This window comes from Cervus elaphus, chromosome 8, assembly GCF_910594005.1.
Source record: "Cervus elaphus chromosome 8, mCerEla1.1, whole genome shotgun sequence".
Taxonomy (NCBI): Eukaryota; Metazoa; Chordata; class Mammalia; order Artiodactyla; family Cervidae; genus Cervus; species Cervus elaphus.
In genome coordinates, this window is record NC_057822.1 from 4,469,601 (window position 1) to 4,489,091 (window position 19,491).

At 38.9% G+C, this 19,491-nt stretch overlaps 1 protein-coding gene across 32 annotated transcripts in view; it reads right to left on the bottom strand.

Annotated features, from left to right (window-relative positions):
- EIF4G3 (eukaryotic translation initiation factor 4 gamma 3) overlaps positions 1-19,491 on the bottom strand; it is a 342,348-nt gene that overhangs the window by 138,058 nt on the left and 184,799 nt on the right. For 24 of the 32 annotated variants that reach the window (XM_043909093.1, XM_043909092.1, XM_043909090.1 and 21 more), the window contains 3 exons: positions 11,163-11,342; positions 10,281-10,395; positions 1,918-2,015 (listed from right to left, as the gene is read on the bottom strand). In XM_043909093.1, coding sequence (XP_043765028.1) covers positions 1,918-2,015; positions 10,281-10,395; positions 11,163-11,342 — 393 coding nt within the window. Of the gene's footprint in view, positions 1-1,917; positions 2,016-10,280; positions 10,396-11,162; positions 11,343-12,237; positions 12,259-19,491 lie in introns of all 32 variants that reach the window. The other 8 variants (XM_043909094.1, XM_043909081.1, XM_043909088.1 and 5 more) reach the window with 1 other exon arrangement.

The window sequence follows — 19,491 nt, forward strand, 5'->3', positions numbered from 1 at the left end:
GATGGCATATTTACAGATGGGTGTCTACACAGTAGATTTATAGGAATATGATGTATAAAGCTGCAAACTGGGAAACCTGTCAAACATCAAAGCTGATAATCACCACATCTGACTTGATTTCAATCACAGAACCACAGGGTGTCATTCAAAGGAATCTAGGCCATTCGCGGTGACTTGAACTAAAGTAGCACAACAAGCTAGCATGAAACCTAGTTGGATGAATTTCTAGGTCAAAAGACAAACTATTAACATTTATCTTTTAAGCAATGCCAAATTGATTTTATTTATAATGCTTAACGTAAGACAAAGTTCAACAAATAGTTGTAAAATATGGAAGTTACTCTCTAAAGTTTTAAAGGCCTAAATGGTTCTCTAGCGAAGTGAAAAATATTCATATCCTAGGGCAAAGAAACAGAGGTTTATGTTGCAGATAACCTTATATATGTATGTAAAGATGCTCAATGCAATGCTGTTTTTTTTCCGGCAAAAACACAGAAAAATCTTAAAGGCTGATCAAAAACATGGTAGTTAAAACTTTATATTTCATCCTTACAATTAAATAACAAACAGCAGTAGAAAAAAATGAGACTGCTCTACACATACGAATATAAAGTGACTGTCAAGATGTATTGGTAAATGAAAAGATACAAGATACAGAACAATGTGGATGGTATTCCTGTAATTTTTTGAGGGCCTATGTTTATAGACAACAGTGGAGAAGGTACTATATGAAGATAGAAGACCTGGGTCTAGGCCTTTTGTTCTGGGACAATGCTGAGACATAAAACCCTCCTCTGCTTGTCAATAAACCCAGAGCTTAGCAAGCTATCCAAGGCTTCTTCAAAATTTCAAAGAACTCACTAAAAAAACCACCTGAACCTGGAAGCTTTCTGGGGAAGAAGTTTAAGATTTCTACTATCAGTTATAGAATCTTGTTTCTATTATAGTTTTACATATTATTTTTCAATCTATTTGTTCTCCCTTCTTCTTCAGTAACATATATTAACACTGTCTTCTGTTTTCATTGTTTTCTAAAATTAACTCTTCTGTGTTCTAAGAATGTTCAAGTCCAACATTTACCATGCTGTTTCAACATTTCCAAAGCATAATTTTTCACCTGTAGTGTCAAGATGCATGTCGTTTATTACGACATGTGCACAAACAATTTGTCTCTGATTAAAAAAAAATTCTGAAGCTAATTAGTTTTTATTAAATGAGTAATTTTAAGATGTCACTCACATCTATTTTATCTGTGTGAATATGAGACTCTTATAAGTAGCACTCATTTTTTTGTGTTCTGATGTTTTAAAAGATTGCAAGCCACTTTTCTATAAAATATTCTGCAGTGCATAGTTCATATTACTGTACCCTAATTCCCCTGGGCCTGACTGAATGAACAGAGGCAAAGCTTCTGTTAAACTTATTAAAAACAATTACAACACATTTTCTAAATTCTGCTTTCTGGTTCTTGAATCCGCTCCATCACAAAGATTCTCCTCACTGTCCTCAGTACTCTATTTTCTCTTGTGCTATTTCTCCGCTGTCGATTCATATTTGAATATATAGCTGATTAGGACTAAGGTTAAAAGACAACATGGATGTGAAAACTCAGCTCAAATTCCTCTCACTTAGTAAGACCTTAGAAGGCTAAACTTTCCCAGTTCTAGAGCTGGATGGCAGTTAGCATAGCTAGCTTAGCTCATGTTGAAAACTGCTATTAAGCAAAGGGTACCTGCAACATCTCGTTACAGGCTCATACAAATCCTCCAGGTGTAGTGGTGAGGATATAAGGGAGGAACAAAACTTAGCCCTCATTTGTGAACTGAGATGAGTAATTATTACAGCTGTAGGTAAACTTACTTGATAGAAAATGGACATTCAATTTTAAAATGAGAAAAACTAATAAACATTTCTTACTGTTTTTTTCTCTCTCTTGGCTGGAGGGGGCTGCTGCTGCGTAGGCACTATGATAGGTGCTGACTGGTACACTGGCTGACTTGGGTAAAAAGGCGTTCCTAAAGAATTAGAAAACAATGAAAGAAAGCATTCAGTTACTTTGTCAACCACTATAAGACTGGTAATGACACTGTGAATCTAGACAATTAGTTTTAAAAATGTAAAAAAAAACAAGCAACCTTCTCACTTATCTCTTTCCACTAGCTCACCCCTTCCAGCTACTGAAGTGGTTAAAGAATGATTCCCCAACAGTCATAATCATATGTCTTTTTTTCAGCATCCACTAGAAAAAAGCAATTAAATAACCAACTCCTGCAAACTGACACCAGAGTTACTGCTTAAAAAAAAAATCCACTCTGGGAGCTCACTGCCTCCAAATGTGATTTTCAAACAAAGGTTTGTGTGAATATGTTCTGCATGTGGGTTTTGTCAGGGGCTGGATAATACATCTCACCATTTTGTATGCTGGGGAGATCTAATTCTTCTCTCTACTTGCGGAGAACCACTGCCACAGGGAGCCACCATAAAGGCTTGAAGAATGCCCTACTGTTGGGGCTATAGAAGGCAGATAAAAAGCAGCCTAAAGACAAAGTCCAGATACTTCAGTATCCAGGGCTTCCCTTAGAGCTCAGCTGGTAAAGAATCCACCTGCAATGCGGGAGACCTGGGTTCAATCCCTGGGCTGGGAAGATTCCCTGGAGAAGAGAAAGGCTACCCACGCCAGTGTTCTGGCCTGGAGAATTCCATGGACTCTACAGTCCACGGGGTCACAGACAGTCTGACACAACTGAGCAACTTTCACTTTCACTAAGCATCCAGGTTCCACCTTTCTAACTACAGTTTCTACCATTCTCAAACTCCAACCTTTGCTCCAGGGACAACCTACTCCTATCCCTTGAGTACATCAATCTCCTCAACATTGTGGCTCAGAGCGGGTAAAGCATCTGACTGCAATGCAGGAAGGAGACCTGGGTTTGATCACTAGGTCGGGAAGATTCCCTGGAGAAGGAAATGGCAACCCACTCCAATATTCTTGCCTGGAAAATCCCGTGGATGGAGAAGTCTGGTAGGCTATAGTCTATGGGATCGCAAAGAGTCGGACACAACTGAGCGACTTCACTTTCACGAGTACACTGGCCTTCTGCCTGAAATTAACTTCTTCCAACCACCCACCTCAATGAATCCTTTTTAGCTTTCAAAACTTTGACTACTACTAAACCAGCGTACTTATAGTAGAGGTGGTAAGAAGGGGTCAGATACTGGATATTTTTGAAGACAGAGCCTACAGACTTGCTAATGGATGGGATGTGAGTATGAGAGAAAGAACTGTCAAGGAAAATCCTCAAGGTCTTTTGTTTGAGCAAATGGAAGAATGAGGTTCTATTTATTGTGTGATTTATTTACTGGGATGAGGAAAAGTAAGACTTTAGGGCAGAAAAACCAAGAGTTCAATTCTGGACATGAAAAGTTTTTAGATTCTTATCAGACTTTCAAACCAAGATATCAAATATACAAAAAGAGGCTCAAGTCTGGATGGAGCCAGAGAATAGGTATCCATTTTGGAAGACAGCTATGCTCACCACTATACCACCAACGCCTGCTTTAGGTGTCCATTTTGGAACTAGACTATATGGACAATATTTAAACCATGACACTGGGTAACCCAGGAAATGAGTACAAACAGAAAAGAGGCCCAAGGACTAAACTTTGAAGCACTCTATGTTATTTATTTTTTAAAGTAGTGCCTTTTTCTTTTTTTGGCTGTGTTACATGCCTTGTGGGATCTTAGTTCCCTGATCAGGGATTGAACCTGGGCCCATGGCAGTGAAAGGACAGAGTCCTCACCACTGAACCACCACTTTATGTTGATTAGAGGCCAAAGATATAAAGAAAACCCAGCAAAGGAAATGAAACAGAAAACCAAGGCAGCGGCTGAAGTGAACAAAACCGTCTAAGAATGGGCAGAGTGCTGAACTATGTCAAATGGTACTGGGATGTCAGGTAAGGTTTAGCATAATGAAATTCACTGGTGACCTTGACAAAAGCTGTTTAGACTGGGGTGAAGTGTGCATCCTCATTAGGGTGGGTTTGGTAATGAATGAGATGAAAGAAAATGAAGACAGTATAGACAGCTGTTTTTCTTAAAAGCTTTAAAAGGAAGTAGAAAAATGGGCTATGGGTGGACAAAAATATGAAGTAAAACTAATCTTTAAGAAAAGATGGGAGTGAAACAGTATACCTATATGCTGATGGAACTAATCCAGCAGAGGGAGAAGAAAATGACATTATTAACAGGAAAGACAGAGGAGAACTGCAGAGTAAAGAGCCTTAAGTGAGTACATTCATGAACGACGGGTGTGTAAGGGACGGCTGGCCTTTAGTGGGAGAGACGGATAGCAGCCAAAGTAACAAGAAGGACAAATGTGTACTAAGGTAGTTAATACTGTAAAAATCCTTGGCACTTTAGTAAAAAGTCAAATAATGTAGCTCTATTATCACTGTCATTATCGACGACATCACCGTCCCAACATTATCATAATAATCTTCAAGTGGAAAATTCTTGGAGGCACTATGATTTTCAGTATCAGAATTCTGCAAGTATCAATCCAGTTTTGAGAATCAGATTTGGAAAAGAACTAAACAGGGCTGATCTAAATAGCACGACTAGGATTTGAACAGGTTGTGTGTATGGATGTGTTAGTTGCTCAGTCATGCCCGACTCTGCAACCCCATGGACTGCAACCCATCAGGCTCCTCTGTCCATGGAATTCTCAAGGCAAGAAGACTAGAGTGGATTGCCATTTCCTTCTCCAGGAGATCTTCCCAACCCAGGGACTGAACCTGGGTCTCCTGTATTGTAGGCAGATTCTTGACAGTCTTGAGCCACCAGGGAAGTCCTCTGAATAGGTTAAAAGACAAAAAACACTTTAGCCATCCTCTAGTACTGAGCAAAGAACTATCAAAGTAGAACTCAAATAAGCGATTCTACGCTACCACATTATGTCACTAGCTCCCAAACTCAGAAAACACCACCCTAAAATTGGTGTCAAATGCTGCTACCCAAGCAACACAATTTGCTCACCTTGCCATATTTTTTAATCTAAGTGAAATAAGATCTAAAAGGTGAAACAGCCCTTAAAAAAATCAGACTCTTCTAATGAAATGCTTTTGAGTCAACACGACTGGGCAGAGGCTGATGCACAATATGTGCACAATGAACAGCCGCTGAGTACACCTGAGAGAGCAGGACGGCCTCAATGCGGCGGCGGCTAAGCACTGGGCTAGTGACCAGCCAGTCAACTGTAGGCCCCAGCAGAGCCAGTCTTCTGTCATAACCTAATCCAACTTCTTACACAGTCGTTTAAAAAACATTTATCTATTCCATTAAAAATGTAAATCACTTTTGCACGCACATATCAGGCAAATTACTTAATGTTTCTGGACCTCTTATTCATGGAAGGAGATAATTTGTCTGGATCAGCAGGCCCAAATCCAGCTTAATACCATTTATTTTGTAAATAGAGTATTATGGAAAGATTACAGACAACACTTTACTCTCTATGACTGGTTTCCCACTACTCTGGAAGAGTTGAACGGTTGCAACAGATCTGCAAAGCCTAACCTATTTACTATAGACAGCCCTTTAGAGAAAAAGCTTGCTGACTCTTATTCTATCAGTGGTTCTCCAAACTCCGGTCTATACAAAAGTTATAAAATAATAACCACAAAATACACACACATATAATTATAGGCTTGCCAACCTGGACACAATTGGAAAGGACTGTTCCTGTCTTAAAATTATTTCAGTCCTATTCCTTTGTTATTAAAGCAGGCTTCCTATATGAAATGATACGATAAACAGCACTTTTATTTAAAAGGCTTTTTGGCAAAATTTTAAATGTAATAGTCATGTATGTTTCTTCCTTTATTTTACTTTCTATTTATTTCACTTGCCCAGGATACTGAAAGGGCTGGGGAAAAAAATCAGACTTGTTCTCATTGGCAAAACCCCAAGCATAAAGTGAAAGTGAAGTCGCTCAGGCGTATCCGACTCTTTGCGACCCCATGGACTGTAGCCCACCAGGCTCCTCCGTCTATGGGATTTTCCAGGCAAGAATACTAGAGTGGGTTGCCATTTCCTTCTCCAGGAGATCTTCCTGACCCAGGGATTGAACCCAGGTCTCCTGCATTGTAGGCAGACGCTTTACCGTCTGAGCCACCAGGGAAGTAAACACCACACAAAGAAACTCTGAAAGGCAGGGGGAATAATACCTCAACATCTACATTCCAGAAAATACCTAGCCCAAATGTCTTACATATTGCAGGTCTTCCAAAACCTTTCAAAAATCTTCAATTGTCCATAGAAACAAAGAAAATATAGTGGTTAAATACACAGGTTAGCACATAAAATCAATGTATCCCGTACTGTACCCATCATAATAATAATGTGGTATATAACCGCATCACTGAACACAGCATTGCTGCTTTGCAAAAGCACAATCAAACTGAATTTGATGCCAAAGGTCACCCAACTACACACACCATGCGGAACAATGACTCCCTCAGCTCTTAAGAACTGAACCAGGTGCCCATGACCCCACAGAGACTCAGGAAAAGAGTAGAAAGATGACAGAAGGAAAAGGAAATAACATGACAGAGTGAGAAGGAAGGAGAGCATATCAGTTTAAAGAGAGAATGGGGCCATCTACCACTGCAAATTCTCAACCCTTTTTTTCTTTCTCAACATCACTCCCACCATTAACCACATCCTTTTGCTCCCGAAAGTGTATTTTTCACTTTGGGCAATCACCAGCTAGGGTTGGCCTGGAAATAATTTGTCTCCATGAGGTATTTTTCTGACATAACAGTTATCAGAGTATTTAAAAAACACTGACAAGAGAAAAATTGAAAAGTGACACTGAGCAAATACTACTCATTAGTTACTTTTCCCTCAACACTGTAGAAACACTGCAAAAATTATACAAAACTCTATGATCTTAGTTACTGAAATTCAATGTAGCTAATATTTTTGAGAATCACTATTCAAGGTTTAAACCAAACAGGGGGTAAACTGTTAGTATGATGGAGTGAACCCCAACGTTATGGATGAAGAACTAAGAACTCTGGGGTGCGTCCACCCCAGAGTGGGCATGGTCCACTCAACTCACAAACTCCAGCAGAAGGGCAAGAGTGAACAAGTCTTAGATTCATTCCTAGCCAGTTCAGATAAAAGAAGGTCCTCTGCACTAGAAGAGAGGACGCTTGGCTTTGGAACACAGAACTAGGATCCTGTCCCTACACCCACATTTACCCAATGAAAAAGGGAGGCACCAGAATCAGAGACGAATTAAGAAACAAGAGTGGAAAGATGAGAAAAGGGGAGATTCTAAAAAGAGGAAATAGAAGGGAATGCTTATGGCTTCAAGACCATAAGACCATGACAGCAGACATAAAGCGGTATAGCAGAAAGACCAATAATTGATGGGAACCATTAGATTACAACTTTTGGTTCTGATAAAAGCATATTAACTACTGACAGGTTTTAAAATGAAAACGTCTGCCCAAGTGACAAAAAAAGAACCTAAAGTTCTATCGGAGAGAAGATTAATTATGATTTATTCTTAAAACAGAATAAATGTAGCTTGAAATTCTAAAGGTGATGAAATGAAGAGATGTCCACGAATACACTGTGAGATGCGGGGAAAAATCAGAAAGTTTTAGAACATTAAAAATAGTCTATGTCCACTTGCACTAAAATTATTTAAAACAAATGAAAAAATACATATCAGTCTGTTAAATCATTATTTCCTTAGGGAGTAGGGAGGGAGAGAAACTGACTACTTCAACTTTTTATGTCCGATATTACTTGTATTTTTCATCATTGGTTACTTTCATAATGAAAAACTTTTAAATCATCTTTCTAATCTTAAGGAAACTAGGGAAACAGTGTTTTAATCTAGGTGATAAACTACCTACTCAATGTCTTATTAGATCTAAGTAAGAATTCCCTGGGAAAAGAGATTATCTATCGAAAGGAACAGACATTAACAATATCTGAACTATAATTACACCTCAATATATTGCATTTTTTAAAAAATAAATATGGTTTATATATAATAGGAATAAATAAAACCAAAATGTTCTAATGCTGTATACGCACATCACCAAAATAGTTCGCTACTGTTAAACTCGTCTGTATTGTTTCCATACGTACTGCAGCAGTAGTATTAAGAGCAAGAAAGAGGCCTGGCACAGACTTATAATGATGATGATATTTGGTGAATCAGAAAGTCATTTATGTGATCAGTAAATAAACAGCAGACTAAAGTTCAGTGAGATACTTTTCAAAATGATTCTATAAATTCAAAGATATAACTGCATTACTTTTGCAACATGAAGTTAAGAAATACTATTAATTTTAGCATGTCTACTGTGAGAGATAATCTCATCTTGAAGTTTTTCTCTTCAATAAATTCAAGATAACAGCCAATTTTACACTTCAAAATAATTTTCAGAGCAAGTACAAACTGTACAACTACAAAGACACTAGACTTGTGTGAAACTGTCTTAAAATTTAAGTTCAAGGGGTGCACAAGTACCTCAACAGTGCTAGCAATATTCTATGTCAAAGCTGAGTAATGTACACATATAATTTTCCTTTAAAATGTATATGTGAATATGTTCATTATTCTGAAAACATCAAGTATTTCTTAGTGAAAATACCACTTAATAAAGCCGTGTTAAATAAGCACATATATCTGAGACATATAATGAAGTTATAAAGTATACCATTTTGAAACAGCAGTTTGAAAGTAATAGGAAGGTTCTCCTTTTCTAAAAGAAGTAAAGCTAGGTAAACACTTGGTTGCTTTGCCTATTTCACCTGAAAACCTAGGGGAAATCTCCTTGGGTTATTCTAATACCCATAGATTATTCTATAAAACTTTTTAACTGAGGAACTAATCCCAGTTAGTGGGTACATATTTTTCTATGGTAGATAACCATCTTAAAAGAACAAGTTAAAATTTTGATATTTCTTTCCTTACTGTAACAGAGAAGACTGATGTTTACTGATTCTTAAAGTTTCATTTTTCTAGTAGTCACTGATTTTAGATGCTTACCAAATAAAATATGTAATGTTTACTACTCCTTGGTTTAGTATTGGTTCACACACCAAGTATAAGCATGGTGCTTGCTTCTATACATTAAAAGTACTTGTAGTTTTTCAAGGCATTTTCATTTAACTAATTCTCAAAACCTCCCCATGACACAGATATTACCAAAATTCTGCAGAAAAGGAATCACAGGTATTCTGAGTTAAATTCAGTCATCCCATGTATATTCTCTAAATGCCTACCAGTCACTGTCCTTGAGGTACTAGGGATATAGCGGTAAACAAAACAAATAAAATTCCCTGCCTTCATGAGTATCACATTCCAGTGGGAAAACATTAGCAAATGCTTTGGTAAATAATGGTAAATGCTTAGGAAAAAAGTAATCATGAAAAGGAGATAAGGTATACTTATGCATTTAGCAAAAAGACAGTAAAAATCTAGGTAATGATGAGCTGGTAGGAGACATCAGATTGAGACACGGGCTCTTTTAGGATTACTAGCTCCTTCAGACGGAGAAGGCAATGGCACCCCACTCCAGTACTCTTGCCTGGAAAATCCCAAGGATGGCGGAGCCTGGTGGGCTGCAGTCCATGGGGGGTCGCTAAGAGTCAGACATGACTGAGCGACTTCACTTTCACTTTTCACTTTCACACAATGGAGAAGGAAATGGCAACCCACTCCAGTGTTCTTGCCTGAAGAATCCCAGGGACGGGGGAGCCTGGTGGGCTGCCGTCTATGGGGTCGCACAGAGTCGGACACGACTGAAGTGACTTAGCAGCAGCAGCAGCTCCTTCAGAAGGTGTCATTAACTAAATACATTTCTCTAATACTCCTTCCTTAGAAGCCACTCTCTTTAAAAAAAGCTTTCAGGTCAGAACTGTTTGCAACATTTTATTTAAAAATCCTTCCCTGTGGTATAGATGGTAAAGAATGTCTGCAATGCAGGAGACCTGGGTTCAATCCCTGGGTGGGGAAGATCCCCTGGAGAAGGGAATGGCAACCCACTCCAGTATCCTGGCCTGGAGAATCCCATGGACAGGGAGTCTGGCGGCAGACAGTCCATGGGGTCGCAGAGAGTTGGACACAATTGTGCACTAACACTTTTTCACTTTCACACCATCAAATCTCACTATCTAAACTGTCCTGCCACACAACAAAATGGAATAAGCACAACAAACTAGCAGAAATTGCTCAAATTTTCACACTTACCATAAGCACTGGGGAAGTCCCCAGGTCCTGGCCCAGGATAAAAAGGACCTGGTCCTGGTGGCTGAACCGGGTACTGCTGTGGGGGCCCAACATATGGAGGGCCGCTGTGACGGTACTAGAAGAGAGGAATTACAGACACGAGTAAGTAACATGAAAGTAGCTTTTACTATGGAAAATAAAGGGGTGTGTGTGTGTGTGTGTGAGAGAGAGAGAGAGAGAGCATCATTTAAAGGAGGTGAAGTCCCTTTGTTAAACACACTCAAAATGCTTGCTGGCCATTAAGATGCAATGAGTAGATAAACAAGAAGGATTTACTGTATAGCACAAGGAACTAAATTCGGCACCTAATAACCTATAATGGAAAGGAACTAAAAAAATGAATATACATAGGTATAACTGAATCACTTGCTATACATCTGAAACTAACACAGTACTGTAAATCAACTATACTTCAATTTAAATAAAGATGCAATGAGGATGAAGAAAAAGGTGTGCCTCAGGTACAGTCATAGCAAATGAGAGCACAGGCAGATATCAGCTCACTGAAAAATTATTTCAGGCTGACAGCTTTCAATGACACTGAACAACATCTCTGGAACAGCTAGTTACTGAGTCTACTTTAGAGCAACTGACTGTGGGGAAGGGGCTAGGGGAAAGATAGGATATAAAACAATTTCTCCATCATCTTAGAAAATTTCAAGAGATGAAAAAAATACCTCATGATAGTATGAAAAATGACAAATGGCTTAGACTTATATCCAACACAAAAGTTCCCGCATCACTAAAAGCCGACGCCATCAGCCATCCTCCCTGCTGCCCTTGGGGAGAATCTGAGCTAATCCCCACGCTGCCCCTGCTGGGCCCCGGCTGAGAGATGCTCACCTGCGGTATACAGTACTGTGGCCCCTGGGGCACGGGGTAGGGCATGGGCAGATGGTTAACCATCATGATGTGCTGGTTGGCCTGATACACTGCCGTGGGCGTCTGTGCACCAGGGCGGATGGAAGGACTGCTGTTCGGGATGGTGGCTCTGGGAGGCTGTATTTGAGGCCTCTGGAAAAACTGAGGAGGGGAGGAAAAAAACATTTATTTATTTTTACAAAAGGCAGTGTATAAATTTTACTATTGTGAGCTTTCTCCTTTTTTTCCACTAACAAAAATCTTAATAACTTGAATTAGAAATACAATATAACATTTCACACACAATAAAAAACATTCTACATGAGGCCCAGCCACACTAATTCAAGTTTTGATCAATGCTGTCACTCATTTAAAAACAGCAGGGCAGTTTCACTTTTAAAATGAGGTCTCAACTAATTTAAAAGTTCTATACCATAAATGATTAATGTTAAAACATGTGGTAAAATATAACAAAAGGGGTAGTTGGTATCTCTCTAAAAGTTGTTCTGCTGTATTACTTAAAAGCATTCCTGCTTTCATGAAGAGTTGATGGCTCATTATCAACTTTCTAAAAGCTAAAGTAGTCCCCTAAAAAGATACCAGTCAAGTCATTTATAAAGCATTTAGAATAACAGCAACAACACAAATCTGTCTGGACATTAAAATCTTCATCTCAGTTTATTGAGGTCAAATTAAATTAACATTATCTGTGAGGGTGTCACATGCTAATTGACACAGAATAGGAAAAGCCTTCATTTCGAAAACAGTGGCAATCTCATACGGAAATGAACCCAGTTTTGCTTCTCAAATAGCTTGCGACAAAAGTAGAAAATCTAGACAGGCTTAAGAATGGTCTGGAAGGAACTTTCAAATGGCAATCAGTACTTGTGGTTATTTATGGTTCTCACTGCGGGCTTAAAAGCCTTGAAACAATATACCAATAGGAAATTCCCACTGTGAACGCACGTATTCATCAGCAAACAATCAATCTCACTCTTATAACAACAATAAGGAAATAGAGAAATAAGGAGGCCATGCAGAACCAGTAGTTTGTTACCTGTATGGGTCTGAATCCTCCCTTCAATTATGAAGCAAGAAAGCAGCAGGAAACAGAAAGAAAGCCAATGGAAAAGCTTATAGATCAGTAGGAAGGGGCAGGACATAGCATGCAGCTCAACAAAAATACCTTTCTATTCAGTAATAACAGGAGAAGAAAGAAGATTAGAAAATCAGAATGACAGTTCTCCACTTAAGAATTCAAGGGCACATGGAACTAAAGAATCGAATGACATTTAATCAAAGTAAATAAATCCGGAGGCAAAAATATTCTAACAGTATAGCCACAAGTCTTAATAGGTTGGAAGGAAATGTCTGCTCAGTGGACAAGCACAGCTGAACTACTGAGGCTTATTCCTGGCTCTCATGGGCCCCCACGATATGATTCAGCATTAGTTATTTAAGCTAAGACCTACTTTTCATCTTGAGTGGAGATAAGCATTAACAGTAGGAGTGCCATTTGGTTACTTTCAAGTTTTCGAAAGTCCTAAGAAACACCTGAACTTGTCAACTTTTACCAGACTTGCCAGTAACAATGACAGAAACTTGCTCTTTTCCATTAACTAGGTAAGAGGCCACCTACAGGTTGAAAAGGGGAAATACAGCAGTAGTCTAAAAAGGCTGTCCAGCTCCAAAGCCTCCCCGGCTGTCTTAGGATTCCAGGTGTGAGCGCTGCCACTGGTCCCAATAAAGGCAAGTTGGACCTTGTGGCCCTCTCAGGTTTTATCATGTCCTACTCTTGAGTACCAAGCTACCCACAGGTGTTAGGAAGTGACTTTTCATCTTGTGTTGAATTGGAAGACCTGGGGTCCAGTGCCCAAGGCTCGACCCCATTCAGCCCTCATACCCCAGGGAAAAGAAAACCCTAAAAAGAACAAGGCACAGAAAAGCAACAGACAGGGACACAGAGCAGGAGAGTGAAGCGAACGGGGAAAACCAGAGGGCAGCTGGTGAAGATGAGAAGGAAATCCGAGAGGCAAGGGTGATAATACAGGAGGAGCCTGGGCTGGGTTACAGAGACAATAGTCTTCAAATTATCTCTACTGACACAGTTTTGGTGACAGACACAAGAGTTTCTGTCAGTTGCAACCAGGAACACTGGACTAGTAAACTTTCCATGCTAGACTTCACTTCTCTTAATTACACAGCAGACAGAATCTATTTTTCATCAACATATGTGAACTTGAGTGTTTCCTGGAACGCAGTATACATATCAGGAGCCACAAAGCTCTTACAAGACTCAAGGAGAGCAGGGTCATTCATTTGGCTCAATTTATCGAGCACTCCTAGATGTCAGGCACACTGGATACGATTAATTCTGTAAGATTCCCTTTCATGAACTCTAGAGGGCAGCCAAGACAAGCAGAGGATTAAACGGACACACGTGATGATCCACGGTGGTTATTATCAACTAATTTTGTCAAAGTACTTATTGCCTTTGAAGACACATGGTGTTAAGGGGAGGTGAGGGGGCTAGAGAGAAAAAGGAAACTATTCCATTAACTTATGCAGAACAAGAAAAATAGATATGGGTTCAGTTTTCCCATAACCACTTTTCTCAACACTATCTTCTAACTGTTCTGCTGGAATTTTTAACCATCCTGTCTAGAATAATTGAGATTACATTTTACTCAAGCAGATTTCTGAACAGGATAAGACTGTTTGCTTTAGCTGTTTTGAAAAAGAAACAAACAAATGTTTCTAATGATACTCTTAATAACATATACCTGGAGCCAGTAAAACACTAAATTTGTGGTTACGTGGACATACAATATACTTTTTTAAAATAAACTAAGACTTCAGCTTTGAAACTAAAAAATGTATTAAACGTGCACACTAAATAACAACAATAAAGATTCATATAACACTTTCAGTTACCAGGTACCACTCTCAACACTACATATATATTAAGTTAATCCTCACTACAAATCTCTAAGGCAGATACTATTATTAACACCAGTATTAGATAGATATATGAGGAAATTGAGGGGGATGGGGAGATTAGTAACATCATTAAGGTCTCCCATGTATAATTTAAACATATTCAGATTCTGAGCCTGTACTTGTAACTGTTACACACTCTACCTCTCATGAAACAGAATATCCTTTGTAATTTCAAACATGTGATATGTCAGTCAGAAGAATTCTTTTCAAAAGCTGAAGGCATGTGCCAGGACATGTATCAAACTACACTAATGGGTAGCACATCAATCATAATTGATTACTGGTAAGAAAAACACCCCATCAATCACTTCATGAAAACTCATGTATATCACTCAGGAAAACAAATTTATTCTTCCTACAAGACTCTTAATTCTCTATTTCCTTCAGAGTTACTGAAAATTGTTCATACATTTTTTTTTATCCATGGTACATTTAACAGGCCTACACTTACTCAACTTTACTGCACTAAGATTTTCACTATGACAGGCTATTTGGAACTTGTTTCTTCCTTTAAAAAAAAAAAACACGACATCTCTCGGTCTGTCTGTCTGTCTGTCTCTCTCTCTCTCTCACACACACACACACACACACACACACACAGGTGGTTATCTCCAGGACTAGAAAAGGTATAATGGCTGGACAAGCAAAGAAATAAAAAGACATGGATTCTCTTCCCTCCTAACTATTGAACTGTAAATACAGCATCAGATTTAATGGTGGGCAGGCATGGCAGCAAACCATAGGTTACTGAAAAGTGTGGATGTGAACAGGCTTTCCCAAACTGCTTGCAATGCTTCTGAATACTTTTTCTTCTCCACTGAGTGCTGAAGAATCATTAAAAGAAGCAACACGTCCTGTTTTTGGAAGCACAGTACAGGCCATTTAATCTAACCATATACCTAAAGTTTGGATCTTTAAATGACATGCCTTTGGGGTTATCAGACTTTAGCAACTCAACACAGTTCCACTGTGTTGTTAAATGGGAGTTCTGACACCACAAAAGTTCTTCCTTCTACTGGCTCCAAAGTTTCTGTGACACCTATCCTCTGGTCTGACATCTACCCTCCCAAAACTCACATTGAAGTCAAATCCTTCCTCTCTGTAAGTGACAACCTGCCATCGCTGGCAACATCACTATTTTATGTTCCAGGCCAATCACCATTCTGCACTCCTTGCCCTTCCAACTAAGATTTTTAAATTCCCTAAACTTTTTCTCCCACTGCTCAAAGTTCTCAAAGTAGAGAGCCAAATATAAATATCCAGGTCTGCCCAGAATGTGCCAGGCCCTCACTCAATAAATATCTGCTGCAGAATAAAGGAACAATATCTCTCTTTTATTCTGGCCAATTATGCTTCCATTAAGGAACAAGGATCACAGCAGCTCCTTTGTCAAAACATTTTACTACCAATTAGTACTGAGTTAAAATCATCTTAAACTCTTTAGTCTTCTTTATACATAACCTGGCAATAAGTCATGCTCTTCACTTCTCTGTGTACTCTTATAGTTGTGATTTGAATCTCATATAGGAATTGACTGTTTAATTCCTTTGAAAATTTATCTGGCTAATTTCAACCTGTCATTTCAGATTATATAGAATCTTCTGTATTTGAAATACGTCATGCAATGTCAAAACTACATCACCATCAGCCAATTCGGCAGGCAAGGCATTAATCCAAGTCACTGATAAAAATGCTGAAATGACATAGGCAAGGAGAGAAGGACCTTGTACAACATAAGTATCATCTCCGAGCTCAATTTCAATCCATTTAGTCTTCTGTCTTTCACTAGTATGGCCCACTAGTATGCCAGGAAAATGGCAGAGGAAGAGGACAGCCCCATTTGAGGTGATACTTTGGGTAGCTCCAAAGGGCTGCTGGTGCTAAGTCACTTCAGTCGTGTCCAACTATGTGCGACTCCACAGACGTCAGCCCACAAGGCTCCCCCATCCCTGGGATTCTCCAAGCAGGAACACTGGAGTGGGTTGCCATTTCCTTCTCCAATAGCTCCAAAGGGCTAGAATACATTTAAAACAGAGGCTGAATTTATAGGGGACTCAAGATTGCTGACATTCACAGAAACACTCTAGAAGCAGAAAGGAAAATGTTACCTCTTGGAAAATCTTTCTAAAGACACAGTATTTATACCTTTACCATAGTTTCCTGGCCAACAACATTGGTCACATTGCTTTTTGAAGATGATGTCCATTTCTCTTTTTTGGGTGTGTGTGTGTGTTGGGGGCGGGGTGTGTGTGTGCTGTAGAGCTTGCAGGATTTTAGTTCCTTGACCAAGGACTGAATCCAGGCCCCCGCAATGAAACCAATCACTGGACCTCCAGGGAATTCCCAAGATGCTGTCAATTAGAATATAACACTTCTTATGAATTTGTTCTCTAACATCATCAAAAGACAAATACATCTCTTAAAAAAAACCCCAAAAACTATATAACAATCAGAAATTGAAAAACACCTATTCATTTTCAGCAACTATAAAAAACTTATTCAGTCACATTAGTTCTTCCTAGGTCTAAAACCACTGAGTACTTATTAATTTGCAAAGCAATAAAAACATATCAAAACTATGCTTCTGAAATCCCTAGTTTTTTGCATATGTGTTGATAGTTCAACCTACTGGAGGGATAAATAGTAAGATTCTCAATTAAGAATTTGTTAGGTTAATATCTTTTAAAAAAAATAGCACGCAAGGAAAAATAATAGTGTTACGATTTTCTGAGCTAGAAAAAGACAAGTGGTAAAGAGTCCACATAATGGGATATCCCTCAAGTACGAATCAGATGTTCTGCTGACTTACAACAATTTATAATGAAGGTTATTCATTTAAAATTCTTTGTGTTTTCCTGCACATAGCCTATATTATCAGATAATTTAGATTTCACTAAGAATTAGGAGATTAGACCTAAGGAATTAAGCCCTATAGCTGAGCTGTTCAATAGGCAGCCACTAATCATACTTGGTTACTTAAATTAAAATTTAATTAAAAATGCAGTTCTTCAGCCACAATGCATAATTCAAGCACTCAACCGCTACACATGACTAGCACCTGCCATAGTGAACAGCACAGACACAGAAGACGCGCCTCACCACAGAGAGCTCTGTTAGACAGAGCTCCCTCAGAGGGTTATGTCAGATGGAGGAAAGAAGTCCCTAAGGATTCTGTCAGGAACAAGCAAGTGTTCTGTCAGATCACAATGCACAGCCTGGAAAACAGAAGCATCCTTGTAGAACACTTCACTCACAGGTAAAAATAGCTCGGTGAAAGGCAAAGGTATCTCACTGCTACAGGAACCTGACACTTATCACGGGCCTAGTATGTGTCAGGCACTGTGCCAGGCAGGTACTTTTAATTATCACAATACCCTTAGGAAATACATGCTCTTATTGTAATACTTCAGTATTACTTCATGCGTGAGCACAGTTTACCCATTTCACAGATCAAGCTGAGGTCAAAGGTTAGTTTACAGTAAAGGTTAGACTGAATACCAGTTATGGCAACTCCCAACCTATATTTTTGTCACTGCCTCTGCTGCCATCCTATAACTCCTTGTGAGTTAGGTACCAGATAAAACTGCCCATCATTGGCCTACATTAAGCTCTGAAAAATATAAGAGTTCTGGTAATAAGACTGCAGAGATGCTTAGTCAGATTTCCTATCCATTAAACTCTGATATGCCAGGTCTGGTCCTAGAGGCAAATTCAACACCTTCATTTATTTTATTTTCCAAATCTAAGAAACTGCCTAGAGCAATACAAGTATTTCTGTACTAGGGACCAGGACGTCAAATTTAACATCACAACTTTGAGTACAGAAACCTTTAGAGGTCATAATGGAGAGGATGGAATACAAGCTAGCTGTTTCTTCCTTTTTTAAAAATCTTTTTGCAAAAAGAACCAAATTACAATTGGAAAACATGCATAGTTTCAATGCCTGCTACCAGGTAACAATTCCTTGATGCCAAACACTGTTAAGTTTTATGAAGCTTATTATTTATTAATGCTAAATCCAATTTCTTTGAACATTATGTGAACTAAAATCATTTACCAACATACTGCAAAATGTTTTTGCATGAACAAAATGCAAAGACTATTCAGCCATGGTATAAAACCAACACTTGATATTTCTTGTGAAATTCAAAGGTAAAATAAGAACAGGAACATCAGTAACTTTAAACCACAACTACACAATCTTCAAAGACCAGATCTACATTATACCAAGTCACTTGTTTTAGTTCTGGGTGTACGTTCTGTTCTTTCAGTTTCTAGGTACCTCAGGATTTTCAAACATTGGAATAAACATAGTTGACATTATTTCTAAAGCCAAGAGTGTTTTGCATATAAAATAAGTTAGGACTACTTCTTTTACTATTATTCTAAGGTAAAGCTCTCTTCAGGTTATAATGTGCAAAAAGAATAAGAACATCATTACTAAGCCAAAGACTCCCTGCAAAAGCCAAAAATGAACTGTACCAGGAAGATGATGTGGCTGGCACAGCCTTACTCAGAACACGGGATCCCTGACTTAAGACTCAAACAGAGCCCTGGCTGGGCTCTTAAGATCACAGAAAGATCTGTTAAATGAAAGCAGTGCCAAGAAACAGACACATCCTACCCAGTGTCCTGGTTCTCTGAACTAAAACTGTCTACCACCCAAAATGCTGTGGTTCCATTTCAATTCTGATAACTCCATCTCACAAAGAAGAAAAAAAAATACACAGGTTCCAGATTACTCAACTGGATGACAGTGTTTTCATAAGGAATTACCTTCAAATAACTCATCTAAATAACTATTCTTTTTTTCTTTGCAACGTTTTGCCAACTAAAAATTGGCACTTGCCATCTGCCTCCATAAGGATTAAATCACAGACTGCTGCAGCCACTGACCTTCAACACGCCCTGAAAGGAGTTCAGGGTGGAGATCAAGAATGAGGCCCTCTGTGCTCTGGGAAAAACTGGCAGAACAGGCCTTAGGAAGATAGTTTCAGAAGAGCAACTTACATCTCCTCACAACTAGAAAAGCACTAAAATTATTTGTGGTGACGTCTGCTCCTCGTGACTAGCAGTAACCTTCATGAGACTAGCAACAACCTTCTCCAAAAAAACGTGTGCTTGATTGAATGTCCTCCCCCTTCACCAAAAATCACTATACACTGATCCTCCCTGCTGCCTCTTTGCAGCAGTTTCTCAGAGCTACCTGCGATGCTGTCTCCAGGACTATACTACTGATTTTGCTGCAAGTAAAAATTAACTCACAATTCTCACCTTGCTCATCTTTCTAGTGCACAGTTTATGGAAACAA